Source organism: Grampus griseus (genome assembly GCF_964374135.1).
Source record: "Grampus griseus genome assembly, chromosome: 16".
NCBI classification, from domain to species: domain Eukaryota; kingdom Metazoa; phylum Chordata; class Mammalia; order Artiodactyla; family Delphinidae; genus Grampus; species Grampus griseus.
In genome coordinates, this window is record NC_139010.1 from 13,027,713 (window position 1) to 13,052,271 (window position 24,559).

At 55.7% G+C, this 24,559-nt stretch overlaps 1 protein-coding gene across 13 annotated transcripts in view; it reads left to right on the forward strand.

Annotated features, from left to right (window-relative positions):
- Nucleotides 1-24,202, forward strand: part of RET (ret proto-oncogene) — a gene marked incomplete at its 3' end in the record, with an annotated part of 60,980 nt that extends 36,778 nt beyond the window's left edge. For 3 of the 13 annotated variants that reach the window (XM_082674295.1, XM_082674293.1, XM_082674296.1), the window contains 15 exons: nucleotides 237-436; nucleotides 2,522-2,780; nucleotides 3,509-3,634; nucleotides 5,287-5,397; nucleotides 5,973-6,095; nucleotides 7,735-7,991; nucleotides 10,640-10,787; nucleotides 12,229-12,336; nucleotides 13,428-13,642; nucleotides 13,726-13,848; nucleotides 16,069-16,139; nucleotides 17,656-17,793; nucleotides 18,853-18,952; nucleotides 20,659-20,806; nucleotides 22,134-24,202. In XM_082674295.1, the coding sequence (XP_082530421.1) occupies nucleotides 237-436; nucleotides 2,522-2,780; nucleotides 3,509-3,634; nucleotides 5,287-5,397; nucleotides 5,973-6,095; nucleotides 7,735-7,991; nucleotides 10,640-10,787; nucleotides 12,229-12,336; nucleotides 13,428-13,642; nucleotides 13,726-13,848; nucleotides 16,069-16,139; nucleotides 17,656-17,793; nucleotides 18,853-18,952; nucleotides 20,659-20,806; nucleotides 22,134-22,291 (2,285 nt within the window). Of the gene's footprint in view, nucleotides 1-236; nucleotides 437-2,521; nucleotides 2,781-3,508; nucleotides 3,635-5,286; nucleotides 5,417-5,972; nucleotides 6,096-7,734; nucleotides 7,992-10,639; nucleotides 10,788-12,228; nucleotides 12,337-13,427; nucleotides 13,643-13,725; nucleotides 13,849-16,068; nucleotides 16,140-17,655; nucleotides 17,794-18,852; nucleotides 18,953-20,658; nucleotides 20,839-22,133 lie in introns of those variants that run through there. The other 10 variants (XM_082674291.1, XM_082674297.1, XM_082674288.1 and 7 more) reach the window with 8 other exon arrangements.
- Between the last annotated feature and the right edge of the window lie 357 nt (nucleotides 24,203-24,559).

Consider the following 24,559-nt stretch of genomic DNA (forward strand, 5'->3'; position numbering starts at 1 on the left):
CCCAGCTCAGCACAGCGACTCACTACTTTTAAATAGTAGTGCTACCTTAATGCCTCCCGCCAGGTCTGTTATCTGTGTCCGTGTGGGTGGAGGTACCTGTTTCCACGTGTGTGGGGGGAGTGCGTTGGGGAGGAGGCATGCAGCGGCGTGGGACAGTGGTCCCAACCCGCAGGGCCCCCGCCCATCATCACCGTGTGCCGTCCACACAGACACACCCCCTCCCCCACCCTCCTCAGGGCTGGTTCTCAACCGGAGCCTCCCCATCTCAGAGAGCCGGGCCGTGCAGCTGGCCGTGCTGGTCAACGACTCGGACTTCCAGGGCCCGGGGGAGGGCGTCATCCTCCTCCACTTCAACGTGTCTGTGCTACCCGTCAGCCTGCGCCTGCCCAGCACCTACTCCTTTGCCGCGAGCAGGCGGGCCCGCCGCTTCGCCCAGGTGAGACCCCAGCCTGCTGCCTGCCTGGGGAGGGGTGTGGAGGGGCAGGAGACCCCCAGGGTGGCGTGCTCCGTCGAGCAGATTTCAAGCAGGGCTGGGGGGTGGGTGACACCCCCTCCCTGAGCTAAGTAGTGCATGGAGTGGCCCCAGGGAGCTGCAGGCACGGGGCCAGGAGGGCTGGGGCCATGGAAGAGTCATGAGCAGGGCTCGTAGGTTTTGTGGGCCCCTCTTCTTTGCTGTCTCCTTTCTTGGCATCTTTAAAACATTTTGTACTCATGAAAGAGCAGCGCCAGGTAAATCTATGCATGCAGACTTGGAAAGACGTTCCTGGTGAATTAAGTGAAAAAGTGATTTGCGTAAGTGTTGGTCTCAGGTGGCTCCCTAGGTTCAAAACGAAGTCCTCATTGCTGGGAGTTTGCAAGAGTGCAAATGCAGGCAGCGATGAACGGTGGCGCCCTCTGCAGGGAGAGATAGGGAGCGCGTCTACTTTCCACTTTTCTGCAAGTCTGTTTACTAGAGCTTATTTTGCATTTGTCGTTGGAAAATAACGATTAGAAGTGGAAAAAATAAAAGTAAAAAGTATTCGTCAAAGAGATAAGGGATAGACAGGGGTGATCTCTTTTTCTCATATTAGCCAGTGTGTAACATTTTGGTGCAGTTCTTCCGAGAATGTGTCTCTTAAGCGCTTTTTAAAGTTCACTTGTGGTTACAGCAAGCATATGACTTAACGTACTGCGTTCTCCTAGTGGGGCAGCTGTGGCCACATCCTCTTTAGAACATCCCGTTTAGGGCCATCTCCTATTTTCCAGTGGTTTTGCCAGTTTCTGTGGTTGGTTCCCTTACCTCCTGGCAGCCACCCGGGGCCAGCAAACGAAGAACCCCACCCTTGGACACATCCAGGCTCCCCAACCTGCCACCCGACCTCGGGCCTTGCCTGGAGGCAGGGGTCAAGGGTGGTGGGAGGTGACAAAGCAGAGGGGCCTGAGGGGTGTCTGGGGGTCTGAGCTGGAGCAGGCATTGCTGGAGGTGGGTCGCCTGTGCTCCGGCAGACTCAGGAGGGCACAGGGACCCGAGTCCCAGTGCAGCCTCAGACGCACTGTGGCCTCTCACCGGCTCCCCAGTTTTTATGATTGTAAATTGAGGGTGATGACCTTGGGCAATTTTGAGGGTCACTGGAGAGAGTGGAAGTGAGCCCGGTTTGTACAGGGAAGTGCTTGGAGTCCAGCAGGTGGTTTTATTGTGGCGTCGAGCGTGGGCTTGGAGGAGCCTGGCTCTGCCCTGGGCCTGAGTCGGGCTGAGCAAGGGCATGGTGTGTGGCTGCAGGCAGGGCCCTATCCCCGCTCGCCCCACCAGGCCCCCAACCCTCAGCCTTGACTAGTCAGAGCTTCTGATCTCAAGCCACGCGCAACCCTTACGGTAACTCAAGTGGCTGAGGGGGTAAAAAGGAGAGTTCAACTGACCAGCTCCAGGCCCCAGGCCACAGCTGCCAGCATAGCATCCCTGGGAGAAGCATCCCTTCTCTCCCAGGGGTTCCAGCCCAAGTCCCAGGAAGGCCCCCTGGGTCCCAGGTGGGACAGACAACCATGTTGCATGAATCATGGCCCGGGTGCCATGTTCTGACTAACCAGGCGAGTGACCTGGCTCGCGCGTGGACCACCCCAGGTGGGAACTTTGCTTTGCTCCCAGAGCAAAATTGGCCTGGCCAGAAGAGAGGGAGGTGTGTAGGTAGGAGGCATACAGGCTGCCTTTGTGCCTGAATGAGTGAGCAAGTGAGGGATGAGCTGGGCAGGCCAGCAGCACCTCCCTGGAGGGCCAGCCCCCAAAACCAACCCCAGTGCCCCGTGTTCCTTCACCTCCGGCTCTGAGGGGTAGGTATGGGTGGTGGTCCCATGTTCTGGGCAGGGCAGGACCAGGCAGGCGGATGGTCTGCAGGTTCCGGGGGCGTGCGAGATGGGGGGATGGGGAGCTACCGTCCTGGGCTGAGTAGGAAACTGTCCTGGGACTCAGGCTGCCAGGGAGCCCCTCCAGCCACCCTCACAGGTGGTCCAGCCACCCAGCTAAGGATTCCCTGTGTCCCATGCCTAGATTGGGAAAGTCTGTGTGGAAAACTGCCAGGAGTTCAGTGGCATCCACGTGCAGTACAAGCTGCAGCTCTCCAGCGCCAACTGCAGCGCCCTGGGGGTGGTCACCTCGGCCGAGGACACCACGGGGACCCTGTTCGTGAACGACACGGAGGCCCTGCAGCGGCCCGAGTGTGCCCAACTCCAGTACACGGTAGTGGCCGTCGAACGGCCAACCCGCCGGCAAGCCCAGGCCCCACTGCTCGTCACACTGGAGGGGACATGTGAGTGCCAGGGCTGCGGGGAGGGTCGGGCTTCTCCCACAGAAGGGCCCCAGTCCCGCTCCCCCTCACTAACTGGTGGCTTCCCTGAGCCTGAGCCTTCTTCCCTGTAAGATGAGAAAACGGTGCACGCTGCACAGTCAAGCTGGAAGGATGACAGGGGGAAAGTGTGAAACGGTTTAGCCCAGAGTGACAGCATTGTGGACAGTCACTGCTGCCCACCACCTCTGTCAATGCGTCCTACCTATGCACTTGCTTTAGGGCTGCCAGATACAATAGAGGACCCTGGTTAAACGTGAATTTCAGGCAAACAACAAGCAATTTTTTTGGTGTAAGTACGTCTCGTGCAACTTTTGCAGTGTCTCTTAGAAGACAAACTTCCAAGTGTGTCACCGTGATATTAGGGACATATTTACACAAAGCAGGTGTTCACCGTTATCTGAAGGTCAGGTTTAACTGGGTGTCCTGTGTGTCACTGGCCGAGTCTGGCCACCTCACACCCTCCCTCCATACTTATCTCAGCCCAGTAGCTGTCCCCGCTTTGTGACTGTGGTACCACCCCTTCCTCAGCAGCCCCCTCACTGCCCTGTGCCCCGGTGCTTAGTTACTACCTCCCCTCTGGGCTCAACCCGTGGGGACAGCTAAGCCACTGCTGCCCTCGCCCGTGGGTGCTGGCGGCTGGACACAGGGCCCAGGCTGGCCCCCTGTGACTTGCTTTCTGCCACCCCCAGATGTGGCAGAGGAGCCAGGCTGCCCCTTGTCCTGCGCGGTCAGCAAGAGGCGGCCCGAGTGTGAGGAATGCGGCGGCCTGGGCTCTCTGACGGGCAGGTGCGAGTGGAGACAGGGAGACGGCAAAGGTAGGCCCCGTGCAGAGCCGGGTGTTCGGGAGGGTGATGACGGCTGAGTGGAGAGGGCGTCTGTGTGGGCCCTGCCAGCCTCTGCGATGCCCCCCACCCCCGTCCACGCTGAGTCTCTTCCCCAGCGCCTTGTCCCCTGCTGTGACTCCTGATGCCAGGAGAGGGTGGACATTAGTGCAGGGTGGCATGAGGACACTGGGACTGTTTATCACCGTGGGATCACAGGTGCCTGAGGCTGGACTCGCTCTGGGCTTGGGAGGGTCTGGGCCAAAGTTGGGATGTGCGTGTTTTCTTTTTATTTTATTTTATTTTCTAAATTTCTGTATATGTATTTGTCCCTAAACTAGATGTGAATTGGCATCTGTGTCTCCATTTCTCCACCCATATACACATAAATTACATGTGCAGTTGTGAACGTATTCACCCAATGCCTTTATTTTTTTTAAACTTTTTATTTTATATTGGAGCATAGTTGATTAACAACGTTGTGTTAGTTTCAGGTGCACAGTATAGTGAGTCAGTTATACACATACACGTATCTATTCTTTTCCGAATTCTTTTCCCGATTAGGCTGGATGTAATATTGAGCAGAGTTCCCTGTGCTCTACAGTAGGTCCTTGTTGGTTATCCATTTAAAATATAGCAGAGTGTACATGTCAATCCCAAACTCCCTAACTATCCCTCCCCCTAACCTTCCCCCATTCCCCCTCTGCTTTTATTTTTTTTTTATTTCTTATAAATTTATTTTATTTTATTTATTTATTTTTGACTGCATTGGGTCTTCGTTGCTGTGCACGGGCTTTTCTCTAGTTGTGGCGAGCAGGGGCTACTCTTCGTTGTGGTATGCGGGCTTCTCACTGCGGTGGCTTCTCTTGTTGGCAGAGCACGGGCTCTAGGCGCGCAAGCATCAATAGTTGTGGCACATGGGCTCAGTAGTTGTGGCTCGTGGGCTCTAGAGTGCAGGCTCAGTAGTTACAGCACACGGGTTTAGTTGTTCTGCGGCATGTGGGATCTTCCCGGACCAGGGCTCGAACCCGTGTCCCCTGCACTGGCAGACGGATTCTTAACCACTGCGCCACCAGGGAAGCCCTCACCCACTGCTTTTAGACACATAGTTCACAGACCCTTTTCAAAGATCCAAAAGGTGGATGAGTATAAGGTAGGTTACACTGTGCACATCATTCATAGTTGGCTTTAGTTCATAAAAACACAAACCTTAAAAAAAATTCAAAATATCCAAGACAATCTTCAGAGAAGCTCTACCTGGGAGATCCCAGCCCAGGGAGCGTGGCCTCAAGCAGGAGGGGCCTGCACATCCTTGGGCTTAGCCCACTGCTGGCTCCAAGCCTCGCCCACCGGTGTGAGGGTCCCGCCTTGTCTGGTCTCTTCTGGCCTCCTTGATGTGAGCCCGGGCACAGCCCTGGGACTGCCCAGCCCTCACTGGGCTTCCCTGTACACCCCGGACCCCCAAGCTCTCCCCAGGGATGGGCTCCACGTGTGGTTTTTCTTGGCTCAGGCCTCGGTTTGCTTCTCCTTGCGGGGGGCGGTGCAGGCTTGGCCTGGGAGGCCCTGGGGTGCGGCCCTCCCGGCTCTGGCAGTCTGACCAGGATGGGTGCTCCCTCGTGGTAGTAACTGCCTGCTGTGTGCCATAGGGATCACCAGGAACTTCTCCACCTGCTCCCCCAGCATCAAGACCTGCCCCGACGGCCACTGTGACGCCGTGGAAAGCAGAGACGCCAACATCTGCCCCCAGGACTGCCTCCGTAAGCACCGAGCCTGCGCGTGTACCTGAGCCAGGGCAGGGCCTGGGAAGGGGGTGTAGGTAGCAAGCTGATGGGGCTCGGACTCCCACCTGCACTTCAGCCAGGCCAGCCGACTTCCTGGGTTGCATGTGCTGAGCCTTTTTCTAACATTTCATTTGAACAAAGGGCTCTCCTCCCCCAAGACTAGCACCTGCTGGCCTGACCCACCCTCTCCAGTGTTGTCCTGGCCGACTCACGGGGGTGCAGCGCCCTGTCCCCCATTCCGCTGGCTCCAGGCTGCCCCTGCTGCCCGTGCTCTGCTTCTGAAAAGTAACCATGTGTGGACCTCAGCAAGGGCCCTGGGCAGCCTGTGGGTTCCTCCTCGCACCCGCTGTGGCCAGGGGACTGGTTTGGGGGCCTGTCGTGCTGAGACTCCTGCCTGGGTGACACAGACTTCTGAGCTCACCGCGCTCCCTGGGCCTGAGAGTGCTGACCTCAGGTGGGGAGGGGCCTCTCACGCTCCTGTCTGGGTGGTCTGGCTGGTCAGGTCCCCCCGAGGCTGAGTGGGCTGCTGAGTGAGTTGTGTCCATCATCAGGGGGCGGCAGCATCATTGGTGGGCACGAGCCTGGGGAGCGCCGGGGGATTAAAGCCGGCTTCGGTATCTGCAACTGCTTCCCGGAGGAGAAGAAGTGTTTCTGCGAGCCGGAAGACAGCCAAGGTGAGCTGGCTGGGGCCACGTGGGCAGGGATCCCCACACCTCCCTGAGCCCCGAGGAGCGAGGGAGGAAATTGCAGGAAGGCGCAGAAACCCAGGAGACCTTTTTCCTTCCCTCAGGGTCTTGGTTCCCCCATCTGTGCAGACTGGTAGCTGGGTCAGGGCCTCTAAGACTGCCTTCTGGCCTGAAGTTTGGTGGTGTTTTGGGGGTTTTTTTGGCGTGCCATGCAGCTTGTAGGATCTTAGTTCCCCAGCCAGGGAATTTTTTTTTTTTAACATCTTTATTGGAGTACAATTGCTTTACAATGGTGTGTTAATTTCTGCTTTATAACAAGGTGAATCAGCTATACATGTATCCCCATATCCCCTCCCTCTTGCGTCTCCCTCCCATCCTCCCTATCCCACCCCTCTAGGTGGTCACAAAGCACCGAGCTGATCTCCCTGTGCTATGCGGCTGCTTCTCACTAGCTATCTATGTTACATTTGGTAGTATATATATGTCCATGCCACTCTCTCCCTTCTTCCCAGCTTACCCTTCCCCCTCCCCATGTCCTCAAGTCCATTCTCTACGTCTGTGTCTTTATTCCTCTCCTGCCCCTACGTTCTTCAGAACCTTTTTTTGTTTGTTTTTTTAGATTCCATATATATGTGTTAGCATGCGGTATTTGTTTTTCTCTTTCTGACTTACTTCACTCTGTATGACAGACTGTAGGTCCGTCCACCTCACTACAAATAACTCAATATCGTTTCTTTTTATGGCTGAGTAATATTCCCTGGTATATAGGTGCCACATTGTCTTTATCCATTCATCTGTCAATGGACACTTAGGTTGCTTCCATTTCCAGCCAGGGATTATAGAACCCGTGCCCTTGGCAGTGAAAGCACAGATCCCTAACCAGGGAATCACCAGGGAACTCCCTGGCCCAAAGTTCTGTGGTAAGGGTTGGGCTGGAAAATTATTTCTTTCACCAGATAACTCAGGGTCTGCTCGGACTGTCCCTGTGCAGGGCCTTTGCTGGGCCCATGGCATTGGCCAAATGGGTCCCCATCCTCCTAGCCAGAGCCTCTAGGTGCTTCTTCTGGGACAGCAGGTGCCCCACTGAGCACATGCGTATGTGCTGAGCCCAGGGATGCTTTTCTGGTATTTGGGTTGTTATTGCACAGCCCTAGGTCCTGGGCCAGTTTTCTTTCCTCCTTCCTTTATACTGACTATAAAGAAAATACAAAAGACATCAGGAACACAGGGGAAGAGCTGCACCTCCCCACCAGCGCCCCTGGGCCTCTGGCTTCAGTGCAGCATTCTAGGGTGGGTGGGTGCAGGTGTGCATGACATCCGTTGTGTGACCTTAGGCAGGCTGCTTATAAACTCTCATTCCTTCTGGAAAAGGGTGGTAACAGTCTCCAACAGCAAGAACGTACAGACCAGTTCCTCCTGTGGGCCGCTTGTGTTGGAGGGCTGGCAATTACTCTCAGACCTTCACACCAGCAGTGCTCTCCAGGGTGCTCAAAGCTGGTCACAGCAGACGCTTCCCGGCTATCCTGGGCGTGGCGGGCTGGAGAGTTGCTCTGTACCAGCTCCTGAGGGTATTCGGGGTCCCCCTCCCGGGGTGTCATCTCTCACGGCCCACCCCCGCTGCCCTCAGACCCTCTGTGTGACGAGCTTTGCCGCACAGTGATCGCGGCAGCCGTGCTCTTCTCCTTCATCGTGTCCGTGCTGCTGTCCACCTTCTGCATCCACCGCTACCACAAGAACGCCCACAAGCCGCCCATCGCCTCAGCTGAGATGACCTTCCGCCGGCCTGCCCAGGCCTTTCCGGTCAGCTACTCCTCATCCAGTGCCCGCCGGCCCTCGCTGGACTCCGTGGAGAACCAGGTCTCTGTGGACACCTTCAAGATCCCGGTGAGGTTCCCCGTGTGGCCTCGGGGCTGGGGAGGCAGCCACCCCCGGGGGGAGGGGGCCTGCAGGTGGCGCCGGGCCTCTGGTCTCGGGCAGCTGGGAGGGGAGGAGGGGACGGGTCACCTGGGGCTAATACGTTCTCACCCACCGGGAGGACACCCTGAGCATTCCAGCAGCCCCCTGTCTTCACTGAGCGGCCTTCCAGGGAGCGGCGGAGAGTGTGGAGCAGGGTGGAAAATGATGGGTGCTGATTTATATGGACTGAGATCTGGGCCGTTAGGATACGGGGAGGGTGGGCCGTGCTGAACCTGACCGGGAGCTATCCTGCAGATGCCCCAAGCGTTGGGAGGAGGAAGGCTTGGGGGAGGCGCTGAGGAGGACCGTGGATTTTATTCTCAGAGGGTGGGACCCCTGGGGGTGGGGCCCATGTTCTGCCTTCATTTCCGTAGGCCGCTCTGTTGGGAGTCTGTGGGGTGGGAGCCCCGTGATGAGGCACTGTCTCCATCCAGGCAAGAGAGGCTGGCAGGCGGGGGCTTTGTCAGGGTGGCAGAAGCAGAGAGGGGAGTCTGTCTCTGGCCCCGAGGGAGGGGGCACTGAGGGGCCTCTAGGGCACCTGCGGGGGAGCCTGGCCAGGGCCTGTGGCTGGCCGATCGATGAAGAGTGCCACCCAGAGCCAGCAGGCTTCCCGAGCCCCTCCTGCATGGCAGGGCCTGGGCCTGCGGTCAGCGTGTGCGCATCAGACACCACCCCGACCTGGCCAGGCCACTCCTCTGCCTGCCGTGCCCTTCAGCGTGCTTGCTGGGAGCACCCAAGTTGCTGGCAGCCGGGTGCTGAGAGGGGCTGAGGGAGGTGGCCAGAGCCGAGGGTGCGTGGGAACAGAAGTTCCCCCCACGAGGCTGGGTAGGGAGCGTTGCGCCGTGTGCAGGAAGCTCGGCAGCCGGGGGCCACCGTCCGCAGCCCAGGGTAGGAGGTAGCCAGGATTCATAGGAGGTGCCACCCAAGGGGTGCTGGCCCCTCGGTGAGGGTCTGGGCCGTGAGGGCTATTCCCCGACGTGGTGGCCACAGAGGCCTCCCTCCTGACTTCCCTAGTTCCCATCGCTCCGCAGGTGGGGTTCTCCGGCCCCAGCGGCATCTCAGCCTCCACAGCAGGCGTGTGGGACGAGCCGTTTGATTCCTTTAAATGCCCTGGCAGTTTGGGGCTGAGACGCACAGTGAGAGTGGTGCTGGTAGGTGCATGCGCAGGGGGAACTCCTCCGCAAAAACCACCCTCGGCCCGTGTTGCCTCCAGCCCAGAGCCCAGAGCAACTCAGAGCCGGGCCCAAGGTCCGGGGGCCCCGCTGACCAGCTCCGAGGTCTTCGATGTGCTACGCAATCTTTTGGCCTTTGTTTTGTCTCATGTAAAGTGGGGAATGGTTTTTGACATTTTTAAGAGGATCAAATCAGTGATATCCACCTTAGCGCAGTCTCTGTGAGCAGTAAACTGTTATCCAGTGCAGTGTGGACGCCAGGGCAGTGGTGACCGTGTTGTCAGCACTGACCCTGACTATGGGTTCTTGGGGAACCCGAGATACCAGGACGCCCGGGAACTGGCTGGAAGGCGCCCCTGGCCATGGTGTTGAGAGGAGACTGCCTTGCTCCCAGATGTCAGAACACAAGGCTCTGTTCACTGGGGGGCATTGCATCCCCAGTGGTGTCATCTCCGTGTGTTAGGCGAGCCTGGCAGGGCACGGCGTAAACAGCACCTGAAGCCACACCCACTCACCACCCAATTGCAGCGAGGCTTGGGGGTAAAGGATGCCCAGTGCTGGCACAGGAGGGCAGGTTCCAGACTGGATTCAGCATCCCCAGAATTCAAGTACATGAGCCAGGCTGGGGGTCTGGGAAGCTGCCCTGGTGCGGTCTTGAGTGGGCATGGCATGTGGATGGGACTTCGGTGGGAAGGCGGGGGGGTGCAGGTTCAGGGTAATGACTGGGCCTATGGGAGGAGCAGGCTCTTCCACGCGTTGGGGTGGAGGTTCCCGAGGAACATAGTGGCACCTTTCCAGGGGCTGCCACACAGGGAAGGTGTCCTTGACACTCCCACCAGTAGCCAGGGGTCCTGGGCTGGCTGGTAGGCAACTTGGGCCACTGGTGCCAGTTCGGTTCTCTTGGGAGTCCTGGGGGGGGGCGGGTCTCTAGAAAGGGCACCTGAAGATCTGGGCTGCTGGCCAGTCAGTGCCTTGTGGCCTGGTGTCCAAAGCGGAGACGGTGCTGAGCAGCTTGGGCCTGACTCCCAGGGCAGAGGCCATGCTCCCCTGTGAGCACCTGTGGGTGCTGAGTAAGCCCCGAATCCCTCATTGGACAGACAAGGACATGGGCCTGGGTGGCACAGGGCATCTTCAGTAGACAGGGGCCAGCAAGGGTACGGACATGACGGAGTCCAGGCTGGTTTGTGGCAACACCTGCCTTCCCATGCGGGAAACACATCATGTCACGGCACCTCAGGGCCTGACTGTGGGGTCCTGCCCTTGTACATGGTGACTGTCACGGGCTGGTTCAGGTGACGGTCAGTTGTCTGCACACTGGAGCTGTCCACCAGGTCTTGCCTTCTTTCTTTTCTCACCATCTTTCTTCCCTCTCTTCTTGTCTCCCTTCCTTCACACCCAACCTAGGAGGATCCAAAGTGGGAATTCCCTCGGAAGAACTTGGTTCTTGGAAAAACTCTGGGAGAAGGAGAATTTGGAAAAGTGGTCAAGGCAACGGCCTTCCGGCTGAAAGGCAAAGCAGGGTACACGACTGTGGCTGTAAAGATGCTGAAAGGTATCTGTCCAGGCAGTACACAATGATGGTTCTGCCACGCACACCTGCGGGCGCCCCAAGGGATGGGTGAAGCCATGCGACAGCCAGGGTTCTGGCAGCTGGCCTGCTGCCTCCTGAAGAGGCCCCCCCGTTGCTCTTCCTGAGTGGCTGCAGTCTGGGGATCCCCACCATGGATGATGTGGGCTGGCGTGGTCCCTGGAGAAGCAGGGTGAGGATGTTCCTCCCTTGGAAGGTTCTGGAGTGGTGCTACTTCTGTACCAGTGTTGGGTAAAGATCCGAGTTTAAATTAAAAGCCCTTTGGGTTTTGGACTGACAGCTCTCCCCAACCCAGTCTGCTGCATTCATTTCTCTCAGCCAAGCATCCACCAGAGTCCTGGTGAAGAGACCACCTGTAAGGACCAGTCCCTGCCCCCTAGGGCCCTGCCTTGCCCAATCCCCACTGGTCCTCAGCGGGTCTGCCCCGCCCCAGGCTTGCCGCAAGCTAGGCATCCTCACTGGAGTTTCTCAGCAGAGACTGGGCACAGCCGGGCTCTGCCCCAGGTGGACCGACTGAGGGCCCAGCGGCCGTGCAGTGGACACAGTCGACCACTGCACACGTGGGTTCAGCAGTCGGGGGGCCGTGCAGTGCAGAGTGCTTCTGGATACTTGCCCAGGCCCTCAGACTGGGGTCGCCCCTTGCCCATGAGATCCCAGGCCCTAAGGGGCACAGTGAGACTGGCCCTGGGTCACCTACATGTGGTCCAGAGAGTCCCAGTGCCCCATCTCCCAGCTGTCTTCTCATCTCCAGACAAGTCTGCACCCAGAGGAGGTGACACAGCTGGGCACTGGGCTGTGGGGCCACCGACCCAGGAGAACTGGGTCTCAGAATACCTCCACACCCAAGCTTCTGGTGGGAGCCCGAGCATGCTCTGTCCACCCTTGGGACACGCGTGCTCAGCGTGGCTGGAGGACTTCTGTGATGTCTGGCGGTCTTCACCTTTCTGCAGGGCCTCACCCGCCACTGTTGAGCGCTTGGTCAGCAGGTGTTTGGGGACAACAGGGAGTCCCTTTACCTTCCCAGAAGGGTTAACGAGGGGGTCTCTGTGCACCACTGTCTTTGAGAGGTGGTGATTGCAGGGAAATAATGCCATTTGTGCGTACAGCCCAGCCCTGGGAGGCTTTCCATGGAAAGATCCGCTCGTGTGGAAGTGTGCTTCTCGGGTTCTTACTCCCCGGAGGCACACGAGGCTGCTGTTGACCCTCCCACGGGCTGAGAGTAGCTCCAAGCAGTGGGACCCTTGCAGGCCTCGTCTGAACCTGGGTAGGATGTCTCTGAAGGGGATAATGGGTCTGTGCAGACCGCCCCCGCCCCCCCGCTGTGGGTGCCATGACCCAGCAGGGCTGCAGAAGGGGCTAACAGAAGGGACTGCTTTGCAACCTGCTGTGTTTACGTGCATTTCAGAGAACGCCTCGGCGAGCGAGCTGCGGGACCTGCTGTCAGAGTTCAACCTCCTGACGCAGGTCAGCCACCCGCAAGTCATCAAGCTATACGGGGCCTGCAGCCAGGACGGTAAGGCCAGCCAGGGACGAGCAGCCGCCAGGCGCAGGCCAGGGGGCTCTGGGCCGCTCCATTCTGCCTCCTTCCCCTTCCCCATCCTTTCCTCCTTGGGCGCCTGTTCTCTCTCCTCCCGGAAGCAGGGGCTCTGGCTCCTGCCTGGAGCGTGCGTGTCAGTGAGAGGGCTGGAAGGGGTGCAGCAGGAGTGCTTGTGTGAGGCCTTCCCCGCAGTGTGTTCCCTCGGCCTGCCAGGGCTGCCATGAGGTCTCTGGGGACATCCTGGTTGTCAGCCCCCTGCTCCAGGCAGAGCCCCCAAGGCAGGGAGCTCCAGAAATGAGCACTGCCTCCTGGGCACGGGGAACCAGACATGCCATAAGCTCCGGGTGACCCCAACTGCAGCCCTGCGTGGCAAAGGCGTTGTCACCATCTCTCACATAAAAGCATCCTGCTCTGCTGGTTTTCCAAACCTGCTGTACCACCCAAGGGACCTCCCACTGTGTGCGTGTGTGCGTGTGTGCGTGTGTGTGTGTGTGTGTTTGGGGTGTGAGGGAGACGGGGCTGACAGGGAGAGGGCAGCAGGGACACTGGTCAGAGCCAGCAGAACTCAGGGCTGGGCCTCGGGCAGGACTGCAGCCCAGAGCTGCTGAGAGCAGACAGGAGCAGGGAGCAGGTGGCCATGGGCAGATCCAGACCCTGCCTCTGTCAGCCGTCCCCAGGCCATGCTGTGGCAGGACCGAGGATGCAGGAAGGCCTGACATTCTAGCAGCAGAGAGTGCCTCCCAGGACAGTCCTGAATGTAGTGACCGCCTGCCTGGGGCACCCAGGGAAGAGGTCACGCTCGACCACCCAGGCAGCTGGCTTTGGCATGGCCCCCGCAAGGCGGAGAGCCAGTGATGTGAGAGTGAGCTGGGGCTTAAGTCCTCAGGCTGCCAGAACGCAGGCACTTGCCCCCCAGAGCAGGGCTGGGTCTGTCTGCCCGGGTGCAGAGCCTGCCCAGGGGCCCTGCGGCCTGGCCCGTGCTCTGGGAAGCAGTTGCCCAGAGCTGGCCTGACTGCGCCTGCCCAGGGCACTGCAGGCAGCCAGCCCACAGCCCCCTCTGCCCCCAGGGCCGCTGCTCCTCATTGTGGAGTATGCCAAGTACGGCTCCCTGCGGGGCTTCCTCCGAGAGAGCCGCAAGGCGGGGCCCGGCTACGTGGGCAGCAGAGACAGCCGCAACTCCAGCTACCTGGACAACCCGGAGGAGCGGGCCCTGACCATGGGCGACCTCATCTCCTTCGCCTGGCAGATCTCGCGGGGGATGCAGTACCTGGCCGAGATGAAGGTGTGTGCCGTCCCAGCCCTGCCCTCCCCTCCGCCTGCCATGGGCCCGGGTGTCAGGGGTCCCTGCCGTTGTCTCCCTTGCAGCTCGTCCATCGGGACTTGGCAGCCAGAAATGTCCTAGTAGCCGAGGGGCGCAGGATGAAGATCTCGGATTTTGGTCTGTCCCGAGATGTTTATGAAGAGGATTCCTACGTGAAGAGGAGCAAGGTACCGGGTCCTGGGGCTCCCGGGCTGGGTGTGGGCAACCGTCAGGGTACCCACAGGGCAGGGGCAAGATTTTTATCTGGAGAAGATAAAGCAGGTTTTTAGAGTATAAATTTCCAGCCCTCATCCCTAAACCCTTCCGCAGTCCTGAGTCCCCAGAGACCCAGCTCAGGACTCAGCCCCAAGTCTGTTTCTTCTCTTCCTCAGGGCCACACGTGGTCTTGCGGAGCTGCCCACTGGGTAGTGGGGACCCTGCAGCTTCTCTCGCTTTTGATCACTATCCTTTTTGAAGGTCACCTAACACTGCAGAAATAACAACCTTCTTCTCTGCAGTTGTTCCTCTTGATTCTACAGGGCGAAGGTCACTGTTTCCTTTAGTCCTTTGCTTAGAGGAGAGAAATGAAATAAACCCAAGCTTGCTATTCATTCCTTGCAGAAGGGAATGAATCGCTTTACAGGTGGGGATTCTCCTGGGACGAGGGCCTGGGAACCCCTGCCTAAGAGAGTTTGGAAGATGCACCAGGAGGCCCTGGAGACAGGGTCTGGAGTCGCAATGTAGGGATTTCAGAAGCTTTTTCCGAGTCACTGAAACAGGTGGTCAGGGCCCCTTCTCGGGAAATCTGGTTCCCTGGCGCGGTCCAGTTCTCTGTGGCATTGGTCTTGACCCTCTAGTTCTGTTGCCCTCTCAGCCCCTCTCCTGCAGCCTCCCTGTGACAGACTGGACAGGGCCAGCTCACGGGTACCTTCAAGACACACGGCTAGCCTGGCATTCAGAACATATGCTGCTCAAAAAGAAAAACACAAAAAGTGACGGCATACACCTCAGCTTTGCTCTGAGGGTCAGGAGAAGACCTGGTGTTGCCAGGGGCCGTGAGGATGATGTTTAATTTCTTCTGGGGTGTCTGTTGTGACAGCACATCTCAGAAGTGCTGAAGGGGAAGTGGAGAGGGGCTGCTCCCTGCCCTGTGGAGGGCGGTGGACAGAGCTTTCCTGTTGACACATAGGTCCTCAGGAAGGCCCCGTGTCATGAAGCAAGAAGCACAATGTGGCCAAGCACGTCCCCCAAGAGCACAGGCTGTAGGCAGCATTGTTAGGAACACACACCCCCGAAACAGTCACACTTCATTAAGGATATAAATCCTAAAGAAAATTTTTTTTCATTTATTTAATTTTTATTTTTGGCTGCGCTGGATTTTCGTTGCTGTGTGCGGGCTTTCTCCATTTGCGGCGAGTGGGGACTGCTCTTCATCGCAGCCCGTGGGCTTCTCATTGCAGTGGCTTCTCTTTTTGCGGAGCATGGGCTCTAGGTGCGTGGGCTCAGTAGCTGTGGCTCACGGGCTCTAGAGTGCAGGCTCAGTAGTTGTGGCGCACAGGCTTCATTGCACTGCGGCATGTGGGATCTTCCCGGACCAGGCTCAATGTCCCCTGCATTGGGAGGCGGATTCCTAACCACTGCACCACCAGGAAAGCCCAAGAATACTTTTTTAAAAAAGAATTATAGTAAACGTTGCATTGAAGTCTAATGCATGCCTTTTAAAAAAAAATTGATTTCTGCCTTAAGGCTGACCTATTTGTACTGAAAAGCTATTTCTCGAGTTGCATTAGAAAGGATTTGTTAGGTCTGACCCCAGCACCTCTGTGGTAGGGGGCACTCTTTCAGAGGATGCTGAAAGGGCCCTGGGATAAAATAAGAGGTAAAAACCAGCCCGAAGGCACACACACTGATTTCTTCCCTCAGAGCTTCTCAGAAGAGCCTTTAGTGTGTTTGTTTGCATCCGAAGTCCCCAAGATGGAAAATGCTGGATGTCAGTTTCCCAAACTCGTTCACCCTCAAATCAAGGGAGACGTCGCTGCATGGTATTCCTGGCCCACCCACTGGGCGGCAGCAGCCAGGGAAGCGGCCATAGTGGGACCTGGCTTGTGCTCAATATCAACTTCTTGGGTTTCTTCTCAACAGGGCTGTGGTGCGTGACAGGCACACGTTGCGTAGATGTGGGCAGGCCAGCTGACTCCCTCTGATGTCTCAGCCAAGCCTGGGAGGGCCAGGCTGGGGCTCCGGCCCCTGCGAGGCGCCAATCCTGTACCCAGGAACACTCTGGTGTCATTACTCAGCATCCGCTCAGAGCTGGAAGAGCCTGGGACGTGGCCCCCCTTCACCCCACCCGCCGCCAGTTCCCAGGATGTCAGAGCTACGTTAATGCCTTGCTTTCACACCCTCTTTAGGGTCGGATCCCAGTCAAGTGGATGGCCATCGAGTCCCTCTTCGATCACATCTACACCACCCAGAGTGACGTGTGAGTGGGTGTTGCCTTCCCGGGAGCGGGGGAGGTTACATGTGTATAGGGCCATGCCGCCTGTCTCAGCACCTCCACTGGGGAACAGTGCTGGCCCTGAGTGCCTGCCAGCTCATGCCAACCATCCAGAGTAAATCCTCCAAGCTGCTGGGGCTTTGTGTATTCCCTCAGCAATTGGTGAGGGCCCAGGCAGTAATTCTGAAAGCTGCTTCTTTCAGAGTGTAAGGGTGGAGGGTAAGGGTGTGAGCCATAGCTGCAGACCCCCTCGCTTCCCTCCCTCTCCCCTCCCCTCTCCTCTCTGGGTGTCTCTGACACACAGGCTTAGCCAAACAGTTCCCCTCCTGTGGGCCTGAGCACAGGCTGGGCTCAAGCAGGTCCCTGGGGACTGGTCCCCGCCCATAGGCAGAGGTGGTCTTGAGTGAGTTTCTAGGCAGGTGCCCCAAACTACTCCAAGTTGGGGACCAAAACTCAGTCTTCCAGGTCCAATTACATTTTTTTTTTTTGGCTGTACGCGGGCCTCTCACTGTTGTGGCCTCTCCTGTTGCGGAGCACAGGCTCCGGACGCGCAGGCTCAGTGGCCATGGCTCACGGGCCCAGCCGGTCCGCGGCATGTGGGATCTTCCCGGACCGGGGCACGAACCTGTGTCCCCTGCATCGGCAGGTGGACTCTCAACCACTGCACCACCAGGAAAGCCCCCAATTACATTTTTGATAGTTTTCAAAAATACAACAGACTTGTTTCCAAGTGTTCTGCTCTGAACAGGCTTGCATATTTTGAATAATGTGGGCTGTGAAAAGGCAGTTCTTAGACAGTTTTAACAACTGTGTTCTGATTACAAAGTTGACCGTAAGAAAATAAGAAATGCAGGGGAAAGCAAAATGAAGAGACTAAAAGCCACTAGGATCCCACCACCCCTAAGTAACTACTGCTGGCCCTCGCAGGCGTGGCCTGGAGTTTTCTGTGGTGTGCAGGTATATGCTTTTTGTTACTGTAAGTGGGCTCATGTGATAATACTGTTTTGTGATATGATTTTGTCCCCACTTCACAGTAAATTTTCTCTCACAGTTAAGTATGTTTTCTATAGCAGTGCTTTATTTTCTTCTAAGATCTTACTAAAATTTGCAAGCACAAGAAAAGGTGAAGGAACTGTGCAGGGAGCCCTCTGCCCTGTGACCTAGGTCCCGCCTACGTTTTGACGTGCTTGCTTGGCTGCCCTGTGCCATCTCTGATGCTTCAGAGCATCACCTCAGGGGCCAGCCGTGTGCCCTTTCGGGTGAGGGGGCTGAGCTTGGGCAGCGGCGTGGCAGGGGTGGGGGCAGGGCAGGCAGATGGCTCATCCCCACCTCTATTCCCCACCCCATCTGTTAGGTCAGCACAGGCTGAAGCTGTGAGCACTTGGGCCTCTCTCTGTACTGGGGACTCGGGGTCAGACGCTGCTGGGGGGATGAGTGTCTGGTGCGCAGAGGGCACTGCAGACCCAGTGCAACCACTCACTGGTCCTCTTGTTCCCTGCAGGTGGTCCTTCGGTGTCCTGCTGTGGGAGATTGTGACCCTGGGGGGCAACCCCTACCCTGGGATTCCTCCAGAGCGGCTCTTCAACCTTCTGAAGACAGGCTACCGGATGGAGAGGCCAGACAACTGCAGCGAGGAGATGTGAGCAGGCTTTGCTCCGGCCCAGGCTTCCTCAGACACAGACACACCGGACTTTGATGGGGATGAGACACATGCACTCATTCCTTCCCGCTCCTGGGCAGCCCTGGGTGCCAGCCCAGGGCGAGCTCGGTGGCGGGTAGTGACAGGCAGGGCATGACGGGGAAGAAGTCAGAGAACCACCCTTGGGTGTGACGGCAGATGCTGGGGACCCTTGACTCCACTGGGGGCTGGGTCGGCCTCCTGGAGGGACTTACAGGGGTGAGGGGGGGGAGCAGGACCTGGGGAAAGGTGGTGGAAGGATGAGAGGGTGCTTCAGACCGAGGGATCAGCTTGAGCCAGAAGCCAGAGACCTGTCCCAGGATGCTCGGAGAGGGGTGGGTAATTCAGAATGGCCCCAAGGGCACATATAGGGGAGCACACAAGTGGCGGCACAAAGGCAGGCAAGGAGTGGGCAGGGGGAGCCTGGCCTCTAGCCCTAGGGCACCGGAATCTTCTCATCTGATGGTGGTTCCATCAGACGATTCTCAGAGGACAGGTTGAGAACACATGAGAAGGGGTCATATGCAGGCACAGAGACACTGGTCCATTCATTCTATGAAGTCTGTCATGCGCCTGCCACGTGCTTGGCTCGAGGCTAGATGGGGGAGCGCAAGGGTGAGTAGGTTCCACCTCCCTGGACGGCCTGGGCTGGCAGGCAGGGGCCCAGCGCACACCCACACAGTAGCTCTGGAAGCCCTGCAACCAGGCCAGGGCCGCAGGGGAGGGAGGAAGGTACAAGTCAGAGTGTGATTGGCAGGTGTTTGTGTTCATACCCGGTTCGTCCTTCATAAGAGTTTTAACGACCAGCATTTCTGCCTTAGCCATCATAGCACCAGGCGCTGTGAGCCCCTGCTGACCCTTCAAACTCTGGCCCACCTCAGAGAAGGATGTCAGTGACACAAAAACAGCTTTGAGGTTCAGGAACAGAGCCCGCGGGGCCCAGGGCACTGTACTGAGTTTGGTGGCCATGACCGGGCAGTCCTTGCTGGATCGTCACCGCCCACCTGTGTGTCCCATCAGGTACAGTCTGATGCTGCAGTGCTGGAAGGAGGAGCCAGACAAGAGGCCAGTGTTCGCTGACATCAGCAAAGACCTGGATAAGATGATGGTTAAGAGCAGAGTGAGTACCCCGAGACGATTCCTGGTGCCAGCTTCCCGTGGGCCTCCCGCCCTCCGGTCAGTGGAGTTCCCAGCGCGGAAGGCAGAGCGAGGCTGCCTGGAGGGAGTTGGTCGTGCTGCCCCCAGGGGGAGCCAGCGACTGAACCCTTGTCCTTAATCCAGGCCTTTTGGGCTTCTTTTAAATCAGGAAGAAACCAAGATTTTTACCTTGACCCTTAGGAAGGGAAATTTCCTTCCTTAGGAAGGAAAATATTCCAAAGCCAAACAGAATCATTTTCAATAACAGAACATGAGGAAGTAGAGTTGAAATGACTGTGTCCTAAATTCATATGCTGACAGGGGCCCGGCTGGGGGTGGGAAGTGACTAGAGACCAGCAGAGACTGTGACAGACAGGAGCCCACCAGCTGCCCCTGAAAGGCCCCTCACTGTGGACACTTGTAACCTGTATGAACATGAGTGCCGGCATGCCAGGTCTTCTGAATTTTAAGGGATATTTATTTTGTTTCCCAGTTTTTTTGTTTTTTTGTTTGTTTGCGGTATGCGGGCCTCTCACTGTTGTGGCCTCTCCCGTTGCAGAGCACAGGCTCCGGACGCGCAGGCTCAGTGGCCATGGCTCACGGGCTCAGCCGCTCTGCGGCATGTGGGATCTTCCCAGGCCGGGGCACGAACCCATGTCCCCTGCATCGGCAGGCGGACTCTCAACCACTGCGCCACCAGGAAAGCCCTGTTTCCCAGTTTTTAATAGCCACTCATTTAAAGTTCCAAAACCTCTGTGTGGGCCAAACAGTCATATCTGTGTGCCTCCAAATTTACAACTCCAGGTGACTGAGGAAGTCAACAAAGTTTCCACTAACATTGATTAAGCAATTGCTGACTCCCATGTTCTGTGTTAGATGCTGGGCACGCAAGTAAACAAAACAGGCACAGACCTTGCCATCGTGGTTTTGTCCTTCCATTGACACATTTACTAAAAGTTATTTCTTCAGAGCAAGATGCATGGACTCGGCCACTTGTAATAAAACTCAGCATCAGAGCATCAGTGTACCGTTTGGGTGAACCCTGTGAGTGCAGGGTTGTCCCAAACAAAGGCGATAGCTGATGCCAAGAGATGGCCTTCTTAGAACAGTGCCGAGAACCAGCCAGCAAAACGCTGGAACCATTCTTTACACGTTTAACCAGGGAAGTGGAAATAGCGGGTATTCAAGAATCGTCATGCTTGGGAGCTGAAGCCTATCTATAGCAGTGTCCTCTGCAAAACCCACATCAGTGCCTCAGATTTCTGAGTCCTGACATGATGTTCGAGATGCTTGGAGGGAAGCCGGAGAGTGCTTCTTGGCATTCCTGCAATGAGTCATGGAACTGCAGCGAGCTCTCTCAGAGCCTTGGGTTTTGTAAACAGGCTGATTCTGCAGTGCTGGGCCTGGTGCCCCAGTGCTGCAGAGAGAGAACGAGGACAGTGAGGGAGCACATTTGTGCCCCCAAGGAGGTGATTTTCGAAGAGGGAGCGATGAGGATCATGGAGCAGGGCCAGGCGAGGCAGGGTCTGGAGGAGCTCAGTGCTGGCACCCTGGCGAGGGGCTCCGGTCTCACAAGAGGCCAGTAGGCATGGGGTGGGACTCTGCTGGGGCTTCTGCTCTTGGGCAGGGAGTGGCGGGCGTGTCCAGTAGTGGCCTGCGCCGGGGTGACCAGCCCTCTCTCCCTTCCAGGACTACTTGGACCTGGCCGCGTCCACCCCATCTGATTCCCTGCTGTACGACGACGGCCTGTCGGAGGAGGAGATGCCCCTGGTGGACTGTAATAACGCTCCCCTCCCTCGAACCCTCCCCTCCACGTGGATTGAAAACAAACTCTATGGTAGAATTTCACATGCATTTACTAGATTCTAGCCACGTTGTTCCTCTCTGCACTGTCCTTACTCTCTGTAATGCTTTTTAAGAGTGTTTCTGGTCTGAATGAAGCCAAAGTCTGCTCTGAACCTTTTTGTTTGTAAATGTCTGACTTTGCATCCGTTTACATTCAGGCATTTTTACTATTATGTTTTTTTAAAAGGATGTGAAAATATGTGTAATTACCACACTGCCCAGCAACTTAGGACGATAGAGAAGAAAGAGAGCAGGGCAGAACTCTCAGGGGATATTGAGAAAATGATGACTAAGTCATTTCCTGGGTGGGTATCAAGTCATAGTACTTCTAATTTAACTACTGGGATAAATTTACCTGATCCGGGGAGGCATTTAATTTAGAAAGGAGGAGCCAGCACCACTCTGCCTGCACTAAGAGCACAGCCAGTGGCCGCTCCCCCAGACCCTGCCTGGGTGGAAGGCAGCTCTTGGAGGCCACCTGGTGCTGGAGACCACAATGGCGGGGGGAGGGGAATGGGAGGACACACGCAGACTGCTGTTTTCACATCCTTTGCGTTACAAACTGTCATGACAGTTGTCACTTATGAAGTCAGTGCAAAAAGCTGGAGCAAAATGCTTTTTGAAAGAACGTAGTCTGTGGTGCTGTGGTCTTGCAATGGACAGTAAATATGGTTCTTGCCAAAACTCCTTCTTTTGTCTTCGATTCAGTACTTGAAATTTTTTCCTGTTTCCTAACTTCATCATGGATTGTTTTGAAATCTTGGGAGTTTCAGGCATTTTTCTGCCGAGATTGTTCCTTTTGCATGCCTCCTGGGTCACTGATTCCTTACTGGCTAGGGCTGCTTGCCATTTGTCCTGTCGACGCTGTGGGGCTCGCCTGCGTGCACCCTTGGTTTGGAAGATTCTCCTCCGTGGTAGGCTGGGATGGAAGACAAGTAGGCTCCTTTACGTTAGAGAACTTTTTATAGAAAGTTTCCTGCTGCAGTAAGCCATGTAGTACAGCGAGGTGCCGATGCCTCATGCTGCCTTAGAAAAAGAGTTCAACAGGTCAACAAGTATTTATCAGATTTGAGAGTCTGAAGCTTATAAAAGTCCAAATCGGTAGTTTCTGGTAAGCTGCAGTTACCAGAGAGCACGTGATGTTTCCGCCCAGATGTTACCCATGTTTTGGAAACCTGGAGCACGAAACTCTGCAGGCAGTTGGCCCAGAAACCAGAAGTTTGGTTTGAACCTCAAAGGGAGTTTTGCCAAGGCCTTACTGTCTGCACGTGGAGTTTGGGTTCTTCAGTGCAGAACAAATGATCTGTTTTCATTTTTAGGCATGTCAGACCCGAACTGGCCTGAAGAGAGTCCTGTACCACTCACGAGAGCCGATGGCACCAACACTGGGTGTCCAAGATATGCAAATGATAGTGTATATGCTAACTGGATGGTTTCACCCTCCGCGGCACAATTAATGGACACGTTTGATAGTTAACAGTTCTTTGTGAAAGGTAATGGACTCACAGGGGAAGAAACATACCGAGAACAGAGAGTCTGCTGGCCCCTCCTTGCACATTTCACACTGGCTGGTGATTTTCCCTCCCAGCAGACTTAGCGCTCTGGACCAGTGTTCTGAGTCCAGCATGTAGGTGTCCCTTCCTCTTCAGTCCACGGCAGCACCCAGCGCTGGTCTGGGTTCAGCAGTGAGCGCCACATACTCCGTGCTCACACGTGTGGGTCCCTCACGCACTCTCCGAACTGTTTGATTTTTCCGGTTGCCGCCAAACGAGGCCACACGATTTAAACATGAAGCACACACACCAAAAAGGCAGCAGGAAAAAAAAACTGGCCCAGACGACCTGTCCTTGTTCAGAATGAGAGCCCGGCCAGGCCTCATAGGGTTGTCAAAGCCCAGCCAGGGCTGGAGAGGGAGAGGGGACCTCGGGACAGGCCTCGGCTCAGCCTTCGAGATCCTGAGAATGTTTTTTTTTTTTAAATCATGGAACCTTTTCTTAGGGAGACATTTGATTTTTATCATGATTAAAATGATTCTTAGATTTAGCACAGTGGAGAGACATGATGCCGCATTTGCTGTGTAGGTAGGTGGTGTGAGGGGAGAGGGCTCCCAGGACACAGTTGTTCCCATCGCTGAGTAATCACTAACCCCCTGACGAGAAGTGTGTGGAGGAGTGGGGCCGTTGAGTGGAGTGGCCTCATGTCCAAGGACTGCTGACCGCAGAGACTTGTGGTGAATCCCTGCACACCACAGCCTTCAGCGTCCCCCCGTCCAGTGCTGAAAAGTGGCGGAGGCTCATCTCACACATTAGTGGGGTGGAACTTGTGCCCAGTTTCAAAGGGACAGTTCAGCTAGTTAGGTTAGAAGTAGCATCGACATTGACACCTCTGATTACGATTCTGATGGAAAAGACAGTGTTTTGGCTCTTATAGAGCTTGTGTGAAAAGGTACATGTGTCCACTCTTCCTGTGTTTGTAACATAATGCTGCTATGGGAAGACCTTTTTGTTTTTTAGGTTCTGACCGTGACTCGTAAGCTTCTTGTCATTCTTCACTGCCTGTTTGTGGTCACAGACACTCAGCACTCCTCCCATCCTGCCGGGTGGCTTTCAGGAAGTCCCGGCAGCTCTTCTTTCTGTCCCAGCGCTGTCACTTTGCAGGAGAGGGTCAGTTACCAAAACACTGCCTGGGCTTCATACTTAAACCACTGTGAAAGGACTTAATGTCGTCTCATTAAAATACTGGATTTTATAACCATTTCACGAAAGCAGTAAAATTATGGCATTTTTGTGGCCAGGAAGGCTTGGATGAGTATGTGGAGGAGCCGTGTGTGTGTGTGTGTGTGTGTGTGTGTGTGTGTGTGTGTGCGCGCGCGCATGCCCATGTGTGTGCACACACCCAGGAAGAGCGCTGGAGAAACACTTAACTGCAGATGCATTGCGGCTTTAGTTTGGGCCGTTGTTCAGACACGCTGTGTGATACGTTCTTTTACAAATATCTAGTTGTGGTAAATTTTGGGGTTTCAGCTGTGCTTAATGATAATCTTGTTAAATGCAGAAGTGGGGATAAACTTTCTCAAGTTATTAAGAATGCCTACTCAGTGTGAGTGGGTGCAGCAGGTTGTCCTCGGCAGGGTGAGAACTCCAGGTCTAACTGGCTGACCCAGTGATGGGGAATTAACCCTTGATTCATAATCTAATTGTCTATTCCTAAGTTATAAAGGTACTCATACTTATTAGCCCTATCAGACAGAGTTTTCATATGCATATACGCAGAGATGACTAACTATTAAGCATTACTGAGTATTAAGTAGCAATCTGTCCGTTATTAAAATTTGTTAAATCTATTTATGAAAGGTTATTAAACCATACCATGTTAATTTGCTTTTGTAATCAAGGTGACTAAGAAAATAATCTCAGTTATGTAAATAAAATCGTGTATCTTAAAATGTGTAAACTTCTTTTCTCTTTTTAACTTCCTAGTTGGGTTTCTGATTTTGAAGTTTCAGTGTAAGGAGTAAGGCGTCACAAGGGAATCTGTTGTGGTGACCACCGGGGAAGTGATACTGATTGAAGGACTAGGAGGTTCTTGGTGATACTGTTGACTTGTCTTGCATAATATGTACACGAACAGCCACATTTATAGTCATTGTTAAAACTCAGCTCATCCTGCTATTCAAGGAATTCCTTCCTTTAGGTTTCCTTCCTAAAATAGAGCAGCAGCCAGTGTCGAGTTCAGGTATTCTCTA